The sequence below is a fragment of the Sebastes fasciatus genome, chromosome 14 (assembly GCF_043250625.1).
Source record: "Sebastes fasciatus isolate fSebFas1 chromosome 14, fSebFas1.pri, whole genome shotgun sequence".
NCBI classification, from domain to species: Eukaryota; Metazoa; Chordata; class Actinopteri; order Perciformes; family Sebastidae; genus Sebastes; species Sebastes fasciatus.
Window position 1 is genome coordinate 20,048,342 of NC_133808.1, and position 16,810 is coordinate 20,065,151.

The following is a 16,810-nucleotide window of genomic DNA, read 5'->3' on the forward strand; positions in this document are numbered from 1 at the left end:
CTTGCGCTAAATTTTGGCGATGAAAAACTGGCATGGCAATTTTCAAAGTGAATGAAAATGGGTTCTATGGTCACATGCAGTTTTGGGCAAGTCATAGTCAAGTCAGCACACTGACACAGCTGTTGTTGCCTGTTGGGCTGCAGTTTGCCATGTTATGATTTTAACATATTTTTTCTGCTAAATGCAGTACCTGTGAGGGTTTCTGGACACTACTTGTCAATGTTTTGTGTTGTTAATTGATTTCCAATAATACATATATATAGTTTACATTTGCATAAAGCAAACATATTTGCCCACTCCCATGTTGATAAGAGTATTAAATACTTGGACAATGGATAATCGTGCAATTAATCACGATTATATATTTTAATCAATTATAAAAAAAAAAAACATCATGGTTTGGCTTTAAATTACTGTTTGTTAGGTGATTAAGCTACGGCCATAACATTTAAATAAGGGAACATTGACTTTAGTTTAGTTTCACACGGGACACAAACCACTGTCTCCTGGATTAAGGACCTGTGTTTGTTTGACCCATCCACTAACCCAGCCTCCTCCCTAGGTGGACGTCCGTGGACTACCATTACAAACGTAGTTGTGATACGGCAAGAACAAACGTAATCCCCAACAAAATACGCTTCCCTCAAAACATAATTCACAATGCAGTTTCGTTTTATGGGAATGTAATTTTTAGCAGACAGGGCTGGCACAGGAATGCACGTGTGTTTGTGTGCATGAGCCGAAATACCATTCCAAATGCCCTCCCTGCATGAAGCTCTGTCCCCTGTGAGGGATAATCTTGACCATATGGTACACAACATGACACCACAGACAACTGTACCACACTAAACACACAAATACACAAAAACCCCAACATGGTCTGGTGCAGTACATCTCACCCGCAGGTCTCAGGAATCAGAGTAAGATCTACATTTAGATACAAGAGCAGAGTACAGACATGCAGAGATTGAGAAAGGCTTAGAGTCAGTTAGAGTTAGTGTACTGTATGTGTGTGTGCACAGTGAAGGTTTTCCAGAAGAGATAACATTTTATCCCCTGGAGCCGATCCGCACTGTAACAGTTTGGCCCAGTGCTGCTGGAATCCTGCTCACATATAATCTCCCAAACTAATACATACATGCACAAAAATATGCCTCTGCTGCACTGACATCCATGATATAAATAAGCATACGGCTGTAAATATATTCTCTTCTCTGTACTGTGTCCTTACACATAGAGATATATGCATGCACAAACACACCCACACACAAATCCAATCGGCACTAATAGTTGTACTAACAGCTCCATCCTGTTCTCTAAAAGCCTCATTCATTGACTAACCTGACTCACTCTCTCTCTCTCTCTCTCTCTCTCTTTCTCTCCACCAAACACATTTTCCACGCTTCCTAATGTAATAGTGTTGTAATGGTGCTTTGCCACAGCAATCTGTTGAGGTAGGTGAGACCAAGTATATTACTCAAACAGGAAGAGAACCTGCGTGCTCAACTCAATTGTCTTGTTTAGGGTATAATGGGTGCTGACCCGAAAATCAGGAAATTAGCAAATTAAGTCGTCAGCAGTCGTAAATAAGTATGCAACACAGCAGAAGGAAACAGACGCATTTCAGCCCTAAGGTTTCCTCAGCGTTTCTCCAAGTGTATTAACCACCGTATATTAACTTTCATATAGGAAAGTTAGAGAATTAAATAGTGGAGAGATGCGTTCTTTAGAAACCTTGCATCTGTGAAATATTTCCCCTTTAAATGCATCAACTTTTAAACGTTGTGGTGTGTATTTCCCCCTTAGGTCCCTGGTCATGTGGCCATGAGCCTTTCGACCCACTGCAGACAACGTTAGCTTTAATTTTAAGGAAATAATAAACGGCATAAGAAGGCAAAGAGTTCACGCTGCGTTGGGCATGGACTGCAGATTGTAATGGTGTGTGATATCTTTACCACAGAGTTCAGTTGTGGTTCTAACAGAACCTCGGCCGAACAGAACAGTAATATGGCTACAGACTGGCCACGCAGACGCTGCCCTCATTTTCATGTATATAAATAGATTTTCTTTTTTCTTCCCACACTTCCACAGCAAACAAACAATACTGGGTTTGTAGGTCTCCAATTATCTAGTGAATCTGCTCACTGTGACACTACTGGGGATTAAAAACAGGCACAACATATACTGTCAAAGTGGAGACGTTGTTAGGTGAGTTGGGAGTATTTCACCATTTCACTTTCTTATACAGAGTTGAATGAGATCTGTGCGATATGTACGGAGCTAGACCCAGGAGATGATTAGTCTAGTTTAATAATAATAATAATAATAATAATAATAGAAACAAAATTATTTATATAGCACCTTTCATACAGGGGTAGTAGCTCAAAATAATTTACAACAAAGTGAAGATAGAAGAGACTAAATAAAAACAGACAGATTAAAACATGCAAATACTGCACGATAAAACCGAGCAATAAAACAAATGAAGGTGTAAGAACAATAAAACCAAATAAGTATAAAACAAAGGAAGACAGTTAGTTAAAGGCAATGCTGAATAAATATGTTTTTAATTGTCATTTAGAATTGTCCACAGGGCTTTAGTTTAAATTGAAAACAGCGAAACAGCTTGACTCTCCCTAAAGCTCACTATGCTGTACCTCCATTTTAGAAATACCTACACAAACAAAAAGGGAGAGTTGACCACTGTTTCTTGAAGAACAGTTTATCCATCTGCCGAGCACTTCTGTGCAGCATCTCGGGGCAAAGCGTGGTTGCCAGGTTTGGTCAGAAAACACGGCATATAATCTCTGTACAGGTCCAATGGTACCACACCTGGCAACCTCACTGTGACAACAAGAGTACAAGAAGTCACTGAACCCAACTGTTGATCGTCAAGAAATAAATTGTATTTGTATACTTTTGTGTTTCTGCATGAATCACACAAACAATACGTAATGTGTCGATAAGAATTTCTGAGTTTTAGAGGTGTAGGTGTTTTTGAGCCAGGCTAGCCGTTTCCCACTGCTTCCATTCTTTATGCTAAGCTAGGCTAATAGCCTCCCAGCTCCAGCTTCACCGGCCCGCTCTCTTTCCCAGGGCGTCAAATACCGACTTTGACACGGCCGTCGGCGTGTATTGCCGCCGCACAAAGCACCCTTTAGCACCAGTATGAAACGCACCGGGTGTTCCATTACCTATAATATAAACCCATCTGTAGCAAAAGTAAACGCTCCAAGAAAGTGCACCGGCAGCGTGGTGACGAAGTATTAAGAGCGAAAGAGACACACAGGGTGAGTGGGAGGGGAGTTGGATGGGCCCAACAAACACAAGGCTTTCATCCAGGAGACCGCTGTTTGTGACCAGTGCGTTAAGTTTCACTTTCACGTTACAATCAGCAGTTCGTTCGTGTACCATGTTCACAACGTTCAGTTTCATTATCACTTTACAAACTTAGTATTTTTAAGCCTAACCATGTTGTTTTTTTCCTATACCTAACTATAGTGGTTTTGTTGCCTAAACCTAAAGCGACGCCAAGGGGCGTGACAAAGCGGCGGTATGTGACGAGTTGGGATGAGAACGTGTTAGCTTCACACCTAAAGCACAGACATGAGAGCGGTATCAATCTTCACATGGAACTCTCAAAAAAGAAAGCAAGTAGTTCCCCTAAACTATTCTTTTAATGGTCTATTAATGGGCTGGAGTGCATACTTGAGGTAAAAATGTGAAGCAACAGTTCAGAAGAAGTAACCAGCGCAGCCATTACCAACCATTACTAGCCTACAAAATTTGACTGATAGAACAATTGTGGTGTATTTGACATTTAAATGGTCAGTATCAGAATGTTTTTTTATCATTCAAACTTCAAGTGTTGAACACAACAAACATCTTCTAGGCTTGACATCGTCAAATTTAAATGGCAGTGAAAAATAATTGCCAAGTTGGGAAACAGATTTTCCACAACAAAGATATTCTGCCACAGCTGACTGACTTTGTTAATTTTAAAAACAGTCTCTGCTCTGTAATGACCTCTATTCTTAGCATCACCCAAACTATAGGCACCAAACCCGCAACTAAATCAAAACAATGCAACAACCGCCCCTTAGCTATTACCGTTTGTGTAACCTGCTCAATACAAGAGAACTATTTCGAGTGTGTTTTAGCTGCCATGCAATATTCCCATCTTCTCAAGCTGTATGTGTGTTTATGTGTGTCAAACGGATGATGTAAAAATGCTTTATGGCCTCTCCTGAAACACTGACCTTTACAGAAACCCACTGATCTGTTCAAAACAACATGATATACTGTGTGCTTGTGTGTGCACTAGAAGCATGTTTCTATGCGGTTAGGTGTGCACATGGCTATGTGTGTGTGTGTGCGTGACATGATGTACAGCCGGTAGCATTGAATCCCAGCAGCCATCATTAACTTTGACGTACAGCCAAATGTCGTTATGTATGGTCGACTGCATGATTTACCGTTAGAGATATAATGGAGTGGCTACTGTAATGAACTTGCTGAGCGTTTGATGTACGGGTCTCTGCTGGAGGGAGAGAAGTAAATACTACGACCGTGATGGCGACGATTACAGTGATGATGGTGATGAAATTGCCTTCCTCACTTGCAGATGAGTGGGTGAAATTTATAGAGGGAGAGGAGCAGGAGGAAGAAGGGAGGACAACAACAAGGAGGAGGAGATGAAGAAAGCAGTTTGAGGAGATGGAGGAAGAGGAAACAGAGAGGAGGGAAGGAAGGAGAACAATGGTAGACTTTGATGTTTTGACAGCCAGACACTGCTGGAGGGAGACGAGCGAGAACGCTGATGATGATGTTAATCAGCGATGATGATGATGACACTGGAGATGGAGAAGTTCACACAGTCTTTAAAAGTCTTTTACTGCTGAAGATCTGTGGAGCCACAGGGTGTCCTTGTGGTCAAACTAAGACACCCTGATGGACAACATCCACCCTGCCTCGGTGTCTTTGAGCAATGCTGTTCTGCAGCTGACCTTGTGCTTTCACATTACTGAAGGGGAGTGAGTGAAAGGAAAACTCCCTTTCCCAGATCAAGAAGGTATCATATTGCCACCAAAACAATTTGGATGAATAGGAAGGGAAGGAAGAAGTGACAAGGGAGTAGAGCTGCGATTAGTTGTCAACTATTAAATTAATCGCCAACTATTTTGATTATCAATTTTCCAGCTTCTTAAATGTGAATATTTTCTGGTTTCTTTACTCCTCTATGACAAGGACAAAACAAGATGTTTGATGACATCATCTTGGGCTTTGGGAAGCACTGATCGTCATTTTTCACCATTTTCTGACATTTTATAGACCAAACAACTAATCAATTAATTAAGAAATTAATTAACAGATTAATCGACAATGAAAATAATCGTTAGTTGCAGCCCTACAAGGGAGACTTTTAAGGAGAATCAAGAAACGAAAATGAATTGCTCAAGGGGCTGTGCTTTCAAGACATTCAAATTCGAAAGGAGGAGAAAAAAGGAAAGCATGAGAAAAATGGTGCAGGATTGTTGGATAATAAAGAGCAAAAGAAAAAAAAGTTAAGTCCAGTGTGTAGGATTTGGTGGCATCTAGTGGTGTGGTTGCAGATTGCAACCAACTGAGTACCCCTCCGCTCACTCCTCCCTTTCCTAGACTGTGGTAACGTGAGCTGCCGAGTGCAAAACTGTGGTAACGCCGTTGGTCTAGCTCAGAGGCCATCCTTACCATAATAACAATACTTTTGGAGCAATGGAAGCAGTTACACAAGCGTGTCGGAGAACTACGACGGCCTTCAAGTAAAGTAAAAACATGAAAGGCTCTCTCTAGAGCCAGTGTTTGGTTTGTCCATTCTGGGCTACTGTAGAAACATGGTGGAGCAACATGGTGGACTCCGTGAAGAGGACCCGCTCCCTTTGTAGATATCAAGGGCTCATTCTAAGCTAACGAAAACACAACGATTCTTAGTTTCAGGTGATTATACACTAATGACAAAAATAGTTATGAATATTATATTCCATTTCTGCTAATATATCCGCCAAAATGTTACACATTGCTCCTTTAAAAGATGATGACTGGGAGGTATTTTCTGATCACTATAGAGCTAAAAACAAAGAAGGAGAGGGATTTCCATTTCTAACCTCCAGCTAATCGCTAGTGATGCAATATTACACTTTTACAGCAATATCAATTATGTGTCTCCCATAGTGCTCATGTATTGGTGTACCTAAGACTATGTATCCTTTTATCTTCTTTTGCTCTGAAAATACATAGAAACCTGATATTTAGGAACAATTCATATCACACAGCAAAAGAGCCCACAGAGACAGAGCTGAGCTGCAATCTCACCCTCCTCTCTCTCTCTCTCTCTCTCTCATACAAACACACAGCACAGCCAACCATCATCCAAACACAGTCCGACTCTGCCCTCTAATGGCACACAGTCTAAACTACCCTCTTAACCTCTATTTTCAGTCCCACTAAACTGAAATGTTTGACTGACTGAGCTAGATCAGAAACTAAATAACTAAGATTAAATTATGTATTCAATAAGACAGAATTGCAGTAAGGGATTTTTTTGAATAACCTTATTGTGCGCACACTTAAAGAACCGATTTTAATGTTCCTTACTGTAAGAAACAAGAGCACCAACTGAACAGATCCTTCATTTAATGAATGATACACATGTAAACAACAGAATTTCCCTTCATGTATGCAAAGATGCATATTTTTGGGCTCTATTGCACATATGAACAGTAATATTGCACTTACTGCAGGTATAGTAGGTAATAATAGGTAATGTATTGTTTTTTGACTTGTTGGAAATGGCCTGGAACCTTGAAATGGTGAAAGCTCCTGAACGCACCCTGAGCTGTTGTTGAAAAAAGGGAAAATCCTGCCGTAGATACCAGAGGAGCTTCACCAAACCCAACTTTAAAGATTTTTAAGATTTTTTCCCTTACACTTTAAACTTAAAAAAAAAAAAAAACTTAATTTTATTCGTTACATGAAATCTGACCTCTGCATTTAACCTATTCTAAGCATTTAGGAGCAGTTGGTTGCTGTAAAGCACCTAAGTAGCAACTTGGGGTTCAGAGTCTCGCTCAAGGACACTTTGACATGCAGAGAAGAGGAGCTGGGGATCAAATCCTCAACCTTGTGATTAAAGGACGACCCGCTCCCTCCCCTGAGCCACAGCCACCCCCTTAAACATCTGTTGTGTCCTCTTTGCAGCCGCAGAATGGAAAAGTCCCACAGCAGGGCTGAAGCCAGGGTCTCCACAGAATCTTGTCTAATGTCATCTGACTTTGACCGCCGTTTGCATCTGCGTCGGCGTGTGAATGAGTATCATCGGACACCTGCTTGTTTGTGAGGGTACTTCGATGTCTCTCCACAGCTTTGGCGGTCTGCTCGAGGATTTCAGCATATCGCGGCTCAGTATCACGGGTTAGCGGGCGGGACTCTGAGGGATCGTGGAAAAGGTCGTACAGCAGCGGTGGGTTGTGGTGTGTCACATGTTCTCCGTGGCATAGACAGATGCCGGTGTCGTAGCATCCACCGGCTCCAGGGGGAGAAAAGTTGGGAGTGAAAAAGTGCACCTTGAAGACGGAGTCACCTGGAGGGAAACACACACCAGATGTGAACATGTTTACGGTATATATACCGTGACAGGTTAAAGGAACAGTGTGTAGGATTTAGTGACATCTAGCGGTGAAGTTGATTGAAACTTCTCCTGTGTGCCGAGCTTGTAGGAGAACTACGGTGGCCGACGTGAAAACGCGAAGAGCTGTTGTAAGAGTAGCGCAGGTCATTTGGAGAACAGCAGAGCCAGTGCGTAGAGTGTGTGTGTGTGTGTGTGTGTGTACGTGAGATGTGAGTGATGAAGCAAGAGAGAGAGCTACAGCGAAATTGTGTGAGCAAATAAGTGAGCCCTAAAGGTTTTACAAATGCAGGAAAAAGAGATCATACCTACAGAAGTTTCACTATAATGCTGCACTCATTCACACATAGTGTAATATATGCAGTTACCGAGCTACATTAAGCTGTTTTACTTTAGTACTACAATTTTAATTAATTTTAGCTTGATTCAGGTACAGTTTGATTTCAGTTTCACATCAGCACAGGTGGCTTTTACTGCAGAATAAAACATCAGACCTTACAACGGTCAAAAATATCTTTCTGCTAGATGATTGACTGCATGTGTCTACATGTGTGAACTTACTTCCAGGTGGGTGCCAGCGTGCTGCGTTCAGGTAGATCCCACAGTAGTGGAACATGAATTCATGCTCTGATCGCTCTACCTTCCCCTCCAACAGTGGCATGAGGTTATAGCCATCGGATTGTCTGGGAGAGAGAGGGAAAGGTAAGAGGGGAACGGTGAAATACAAATGTGTTTTAAAATCAATATCAATATCAATTACCACAACACTACATACAGACATAGACATTTAATCATTTGTTCTATAACAATCTCATACTGTAATTATCATATTACGACTACCGTATTAAGAAAAGTAATTATGTTATATCCACATGTTATATCCACACTAATCATCTGGCTACGAAACAGCTGAATTATTATGCTCAAGTTTAGAGTAATTGTATGGTCTCTTTTTGAAACTGTAAACAATGGTTTTCTATTCTATTCAACAAATACAGCAGCTTTTCAACCTTTCCAAGAATAAAACAAATACGACACAGTGAATGAAAATACAGTACACACAATAGAAAGAAAGCACTCTACCTGTCTGGTTGTGTGTCCTTGGCTAAATATTTCAGTGTTGGGTACAGGTCCATGAGGCTTGTGGGTTCGTCCACTACTCTTCCAGCTGCCAGTCTGCCGGGCCATCGGAAAATACCCGGCACTCTGATCCCCCCCTCCCAGCCGCCCATAGCTTTCCCACCTATAGGTGAGTGATTAAAATAAATTACACAACACAAATATCTCTATTTTGCAGGAAATACAGTTAGAAAAATACACATTTTGTACAATGGTCATATAACCAAGATATAGTCTAATATTCAAAATGATTACAATGATATATTATATGCTTTAACCTTCAATACTCTGTAATAGGGCTGCACAGTTAATCGAATATTAATTGCGATTGTGATTTGGCTTTCCCACAATTAAATGAACACACTCCGACTTTCTTGACGTTTGAAATTCGTGCTCTGTTCATTGAAAGCTGCATATCAAATCAAGCGCTTCCTAAACTAACAGTCAGCCACCAGGGGGCGATCAAGATGTTTTGGTTTCACTTTTAAAGGAGCCGTCATGCCACTGCACATGCACCCTACGCACTTTCCTAAATGTTGCATCTGTAAATCCACTGAATTCAGGTGAAGAAGAACCTTATTTTAAGCCTTATTTTGATGCAAAGATTTGTATATTAGCAGGAATGTTGCACAATGTGGAAGTGAAAACAGTGCTCTGTTTATTTAAATGTGAAAATGAAATAAAAATATTTTGTCCCTAAAATCAATGAATAATGGTGATAAATAAACGTGATCTCGATATTGATGAAAAATAATCGTGCACCCCTACCTGGAGGTTATTTAACCCCAAATGGAGTCTTCCCCAGTGTTTTTTAGTCAATATGAATCAGTCATTAAACATACAACTTCCTATGCTGTTAATAATATTTTATAAATATTTTGAGACTTCAAATACCAGAGTAACACGCTGATGTCTGCATCAAGATTGCAGTTAAAGTGACTATCATTCAAAAAACAGCGTAAGATGATGTCTACCTTTATAAATGCTGTTCCAGCCTCCTTTCTGGCCGACTTTGGAGTCAGCATCCTCTAGCTGTCCACCATGGTCTGATGTAAAGTACATCAGAGTATCGTTGGCTAGGCCGAGGGAGTCCACCGTCTCTGTAATTTTACCTAGAAAACATATTAATATAACATTAGAGATGGTTGGATAGAGAGTTCAAGCTCTCTAAACAGATAGAGACAGTGAGATTGCTCTGACTGTCCTGGTGGTTTAAGTAAAATTCTGTCTTATTTTTCATAGTTTTGTAATTTATGATATAACTTTGACACACAGAACAGTATTATACGTATAGAACCCAGTGATGATGGGACGTTCGTTTGCGGTCTTGAAATGCTGCACTGGGTAGTTGACGGCCAATCAGACCGCCCTCAAACTAGAGGCCAGTATATAAAGTTTACCAATGCATGCCAATATACTCACCGATCATCCAGTCCATTTCTTCTAGGTTGTCACCGTAGCAACCATGGCGATTTTTACCAGCAAAGGCGGGGGTTTTGAAGAGCGGCGTGTGGACATGGGCCAATGAGAAGAAGAGTAGGAATGGATGATCAGCATTCCTGAAGAGGAGAGAAATTCTTAGGTTTAAGTATGATAGGAATTTATATAGATTTAAATAATTGTATTTATTTATTTATTTATTTAAATAAGTGTCTTTCACTGTTCATGTTATTATTTTATCATTATTTTTCGTTACTATATTGTATTTTCTTTGTTTTCGAAATTCCTTGGTACTGTGTACCTTTCCACTATTGATTGTGGTGCCCACTTTGTAATACAAACGCATCAATAAAGTGTTGAAACTAAGTAGGATAAAGGATGAGGCGACGCTCTGTATTTTTCTTATTGTCAATAAATTCCACAAACAGTGTTGCCTGTGTAGCCGATCTCTGATGAAGCACTGACGTCCAAAAACAAACAACCACATCAACTAACACACACATCAATGAGCCACACATTGACTTGTTTCTTCATAAAAGATGAACATGAGCACTGTAGTTAATTTCCAGTCAACCCCACATATTCTGATTCAGAAGAAATGTTAATCACCACTTACCTCTTTATAAAGTTTTGTGCTTCTCCCAGCATCCTCTGGGGCAATGTCTCCACTGTCATTGGCTGTTCGATCACTTCTTGGTTCCTCATGAGGATGCAGTTCCAAGTCCGAAGGTGTTTAAAGGGTATGTACCACACAGCGGTTGCTAGGATACTTAGAATAAAAAGTGCTACCAGTAGCCAGAGGCGGACTTCAAAGAGGCCACACGCACGGACACACACCTGAAAACACATAACACACACACAACCCTACTTAAAACCCTAAATAAACAATACAAAATACAAATACATAGTGTATATGAAAATTAAGGCTGTCAAAGTTAACGTGATAATAACACGTAAACGCAAATTAGTTTTAAAGGCACTAATTTAATGCAAATTTAGATTTTTAGGTTGTAGTGGGCTCAGTTTTAAAGCTTGAGCTAAGACACAATACGATACGATACGATACGATACATGGTATCAACCATGTCCTACTAGCTTGTCGGGAAGGAGGCTAAATAACGCTCCACATTTAGGCTAAATTTTGGCGAGGAAAAACTGTCATGGCCATTTCCAAAGGGGTCCCTTGACCTCTGACCTCCAGATATGTGAATGACACTGGGTTCTATGGGTACCCACGAGTTTCCCCTTTTACAGACATGCCCACTTTATGATAATCACATGCAGTTTGGGGCAAGTCATAGTCAAGTCAGCACACTGACACACTGACAGCTGTTGTTGCCTGTTGGGCTGCAGTTTGTCATGTTATAATTTGAGCATATTTTTATATGCTAAATGCAGTACCTGTGAGGGTTTCTGGACAATATCTGTCATTGATTTGTGTTGTTAAATGATTTCCAATAATAAATATATACATACATTTGCATAAAGCAAGCACATTTGTCCACTCCCATGTTGATGAGTATTAAATATTTGACAAAACTCCCTTTAAGGTACATTTTTAACAGATAAAAAAATGTGTGATTAATTTGCGATTAACTATGGACAACCATGCGATTAATCACGATTGAATATTTGAATGGATTGACAGCCCTAATGTATATATACACTCAGTGTATATGGCTTATAATATAATTCAATCAAACATTACCACACACTAAAACTATTAACATTAACATCTCTCTGATAATGTCTCAACCAGTATTTGACATTATCATCTCCACAATTGCAGGCTTTATGGCAGGGCTGTTGTACTGTATTGTACTGGAAATGTAATATTGTGGTACCATGACACTACATATTACTGTCTGGGACTGCAATTCCATAATTTTGCCACTAGATGACATCACAAACTATTACCCAGAATTACTAATTTTTGTGAGTAAAACAAGTAGTGCATTGTGTCGTTTGTTCATACATACTGTAGAGTAATTAAAATGTAGATCTTAAAATAGTTTTATAGACTTCCGTCTTCCTGCTGGGCACTCTCTAGTTCTCTATTTAGTTCTGGTTTTTGGTTCTTTTGTCCTCTTCTTTTCAAGCTTGTTTGTTTGCTCTACCTGTGGCACAGCTGGTTCCGATTCCTCCCACAGGGACCTACGTACCATCCAAGTCCTCAGTTTCGACATAACTTTGCTTTCCCTTAAAACAGGTTTCTGGCTGACGTGGCTGTGAATTTCACAATTGCAGTTTTTGTTCCCAATCTTTTTTCCATCCCTGAGGCTCATTTCTAAGTGGTTACACATTAGATATTTTGCTTTGGGGTGAACGGCACAGCAACTCTTTGTTTTCCAATTTCTTCCTCTTTGCTTGGCAACCCAAATGAATCTCTCAGTTTTTCTTTGTTTTTGTTTTTCTATTTTGGTTCCTAGCTCAGCCATCTTTTTCTATTTATTATGTGCCTGTATATGTCTATTTCAGAGGCACAAAAGCCAAATGGACCAACTGAAAAAAATCACCCTTACCAGTGTGAAAAGTCCAACTCCAAGCAACATGGTCAGATTTTGGAGTGCGTGCTGGAGGTGTGCCATGATAATAGTCCCCTCTCCGGGCACACAGTCGTTGAACAGGGTGAACGGCAGGCCGTAGTAGTAGCTGAAGCCATGTTGGTTCGGATGGTGGCAGTGATCCCCTCTGTGCTCACAGTTCACGCCCAAGTGCCACTTACCTGCAGAGACACAGAGAGAGAAACAACCAATCAGACAGCCTTTCACTTTGCACAGTTGCTTCATTTCAACATCCTACATACACCTGTGTATCTTTCTCTTACGTGCACAAAATAGAGTATATGCCAAATGCAAAACCATATGTGTGCTGGCAATGTTGATGCACCTAACTGCATCTCAAATTGCCTCCTTACGTGCAGGTGAAAAGAGATAAGATTTTCTTATACTTTCTAAAACGCACACAGAAGACCAATTAGTTTAGTTTATTAGAGAAGAGACAGTGCGAATTAATAAATACAAATGGTATATAAAAATGCCAGAATTAGCCAAAAGGCTTTTTTTCATCTATCGTCCCTGGCCAAAGTGTTACAAAATGCTTCCTAAAATAAAACATAACAGGAACAAAAACAGAGGATGCAGTTTAAAAGGCTTCCTATAATCAGAGGAAAAACAAATATTAACAGGGCATGCAGTTTAAAGGTTGGAAAATGACACACAGGAGAAGACACAGTAGTAGATTTCAGCACGGGAGGTATCACTGATTTTGATTAGGATGTGTTCAAGCTCTGTTCGGTAAAAATGAGTATTGGGCGAAGGCAAATTCTAACGTTATCATGGTGTGTTCAAATGTAGTCTTGTAAAATGTAGTTTTTGGCGAGAAACTTGAATAAATCCAGTTATTTGAAGGATATGTGTTCACAGGAATATAAAATAGATAACAGAGAGGGAATTATGACCTATTTAACTTCCTAACAAAAAACTGTATGCAAACGGTAATAAAGTCGTGTATGTTGAAGTACATGGGATTTATTGTTTTACTTTTGTTTTTTATCGTGGTATCGAATTGGAATCGAGAAACATGGAATTTCGCTGGTATTGGTATCGACTACTAAATTTCTGGTATCGTGACATCCCTAATATAAATAGCAGCAGAAAAAAGAGAGTTTAGTGCTGACGTGTGTATGTATTGATTACCCATTATTTTAATTGGTTGATGGAAGAAACATAAGCGTTTAGTTGTGTGTGAATAGTTATGTGAATTATATTACACTCTCTTGGACCTCTGACAGACCAGGCTGACTGGCTAAAAGCACTTTAGTGCACTCTCCTCTTATAGACCCCCTAGAGACACGATCAGTATTGCTTCTTCTGTTGATACAGGCTACAAGTGACGGTGGAGCAAGCTCATGAATGACTTTGTTTTATGAGATCATTCCGACTTAAAATCTGATACTGTTGGGCAGTGATGGACGTGCTTTAGTTTTTGTCAAGCCCACGCAGACACACTCTATGTTCTGTATACTTGCACCTGGGTGTGTGTAAACATGATCCAGCTTCAAGCACCTACCTGATGGCGAACATTCAACATGCTGAAGTATCCATAACTCTGTTGTCTGGGGGAGGGTCAGGAGAAATTTCACAATGAGGGCCAAAGAATGAATGATCACATTGAGTTATCTCACCCACTAGGCCGGTGGTGTATCCTTGTTGCTGCAGCCTCTTGGCGAAGGTGGTCTCACTGGGTGCCAGCCCACCCGAACCTCCAAGGAACAGCAGCACCTGCACACTGCCTGTGCTACCGAATCCTAGCCCACACATGGGCAAAAATAAAACAAATACGGAAAATAACTATCAAACATCGCTGCACAAATATGACCAGGATGCTCCTATTTGCACTGGCAAATAAGTTGAGTATCCGTTACCTGAGCGGAGTGCATAGCGCCCCGTAACAAAAGCGGCCCGGCTCGGGGTGCAGAGAGGAGCAGCTGCAATGTGCTGAGTCAGCTTTACCCCTTCAGAAGCAAGTCTGTCTATGTTGGGAGTCCTACAGGGACAGAGCAGGTGTAATATAGTTAATAAGTGGGACAGAGACATAGAGATATTGAAATAAATACATATTAAATTGAGACAAGACACAGAAGTATTGACATACCACAGACATGATGTAATAAACAGGCTGTGATGATGATAAAAAGTCAGAAAATAAAGAGAATAGAACCAGACAAAGAGGAAAAGACGCACAGAAAACAAACTGTAACACATTTGTTAGCACTAACCTGATGGTGTCGTTACCGTAGCATCCTATATCACCGATGCCCAGGTCGTCCGCCATCATCAGAACAATGTTGGGCTTCCTGTCTACCTTCTCCCCTGTGACATCTCTCCCCGCTGCCAGGAGGAGGGAGAGGAGAAGATGTGCCAACAGGGGGGACCTTAGGGGGAAAGAGAGAGAAAGAGTTGTTACGATATCGATAACAGTATCGGAAATGTGTCCGATATTGCCCAAAATTTGGGATCGGGTATCGCACCGATCGCACCGTCTATGCACCGATCCAATACAAAAATGTATTAACCCAGAAAAAAAATCAACTTGTTTAACCGGATATCAATTCTTCTTCACTGCTCCAAAACTGCTCTGTTCATTTTAATGTTAAAGTGTAATAAAATATGTTGTCGCTAAAATCAATGAATAATCCTATGGTTTGGCTGCCTGGTCCCAGGCCAACCAGTCTGTAGTAAAATCCATTGAGTGTCTTTACAATAGGGCCCTGAAAATCTTTGACAAAAAGCAAATAAGGTACCATCATTGCCGCACTTTGAGTAAATACAAGATTTTAAGTTTTGCAAACTTTATTGATTTTCATTATGTAAAGCGACTACAGAGCTGTAGCAGATCCACCAGGTAGCAGCTTCAAGTGGCAATTGTTTGCAAGTTTAAAACTATATAATCATTAACTAACAGCAAAGGTGCAAAGTGTGATCACAGTTTGCAATGACTTTAAATCAAGACCGACGACATTAGATGCATCATTTAGTTCTTAACTTTTACGTCATTCGGCTGTTTTACAGTAGTTCAGTCAAAACACGTTGCAGCCATGCATGTATCCAGATGTTGCAGCTGCTGTTGTTTTAAAAAGGTAAAACTGCCATGTGTGGACTCACCTCATACCTGCACAATGCACTGATTCATAAAACTGTGACACATCTCCTCCTCTGCTGAAGTGCCTTCGACTGACTCCTCTTCCTCTTCTTCTTTTTCGGTGTTATGTCGGTGACAACCAGCGTTAAGTTGCATTACCGCCTCCTCCCTCTCTCTACGGTACTGACTGTCTTATGAGCGCACAACCATATGTGCCTTAATGTGTGGAGTAAATGCGCACAAAAAAAGTTAGAACCACATTTACCTTAATTTTGTAGGATAAATGCGCAAAAAAAAGTTAAAAAAGTTTCGGCAGGTAAAAAGGACTGAGTGGGCTATAATATGTCTGATATAACCCTCATGAGTGAAATCAAACCATTCTGAGACAGAAAAAAACTTTCAGTCACAAGGTAGGAGCTGCAATCAGTTTTTTGGCAGGTCAAGACTGTGGGTTATAATGGTCCTTTAAAGGAAGTTCAGCAGGTTGAAATGACTGGGCTATAATCAGTCAGATATAATCCTCATGAATGAAATCAAACCATTCTGAGACAGAAAAAAACCTCCCAGTCACTCTATAGGAGCTGCAATCGGTTTTTGGCAGGTAAAAACTGTATTTTATGGGTTGTAATGGTACTGAGTGGGCTATAATCTGTCATATATAATCCTCATGAATGATACCAAACCATTCGAGACAGAACATTTTTTTCAGTCACCATGTAAGAGCTGCAATCAGTTTTTGGCAAAACTGTCTTTTATGGGTTGTAATGGTCCTTTAAGGGAATTTCAGCAGGTAAAAAGGACTGAGTGGGCTATAATCGGTTAGATATAATCCTCATGAATGAAACCAAACCATTCTGAGGCAGAAAAAAACCTTACAGTCACAAGGTAGGAGCTGCAATCAGTTTTTGATAGGTGAAAACTGTACATTATGGGTTGTAATGGTCC

The 16,810-nt window shown here is 40.4% G+C and overlaps 2 protein-coding genes across 3 annotated transcripts in view; both read right to left on the reverse strand.

Moving 5' to 3' along the window:
* ercc1 (excision repair cross-complementation group 1) overlaps nt 1-16,810 on the reverse strand; it is a 192,561-nt gene that overhangs the window by 157,100 nt on the left and 18,651 nt on the right. The gene's annotated exons all lie outside the window — the stretch shown is intronic.
* arsh (arylsulfatase H) lies at nt 6,656-16,028 on the reverse strand. 2 transcript variants are annotated; one of them, XM_074659574.1, is made up of 11 exons: nt 15,889-16,028; nt 15,003-15,158; nt 14,649-14,770; nt 14,409-14,531; nt 12,745-12,947; nt 10,839-11,059; nt 10,205-10,341; nt 9,757-9,894; nt 8,747-8,906; nt 8,225-8,346; nt 6,656-7,618 (listed from the first exon to the last, which is right to left on the reverse strand). In XM_074659574.1, exons 1-11 carry the CDS (start codon nt 15,891-15,893, stop codon nt 7,209-7,211), a joined length of 1,797 nt encoding a protein of 598 aa, XP_074515675.1. In that variant the 5' UTR covers nt 15,894-16,028; the 3' UTR covers nt 6,656-7,208. The 2 variants fall into 2 exon arrangements, with proteins under 2 accessions (XP_074515675.1, XP_074515676.1); XM_074659575.1 differs by having other exon boundaries at nt 15,896-16,019.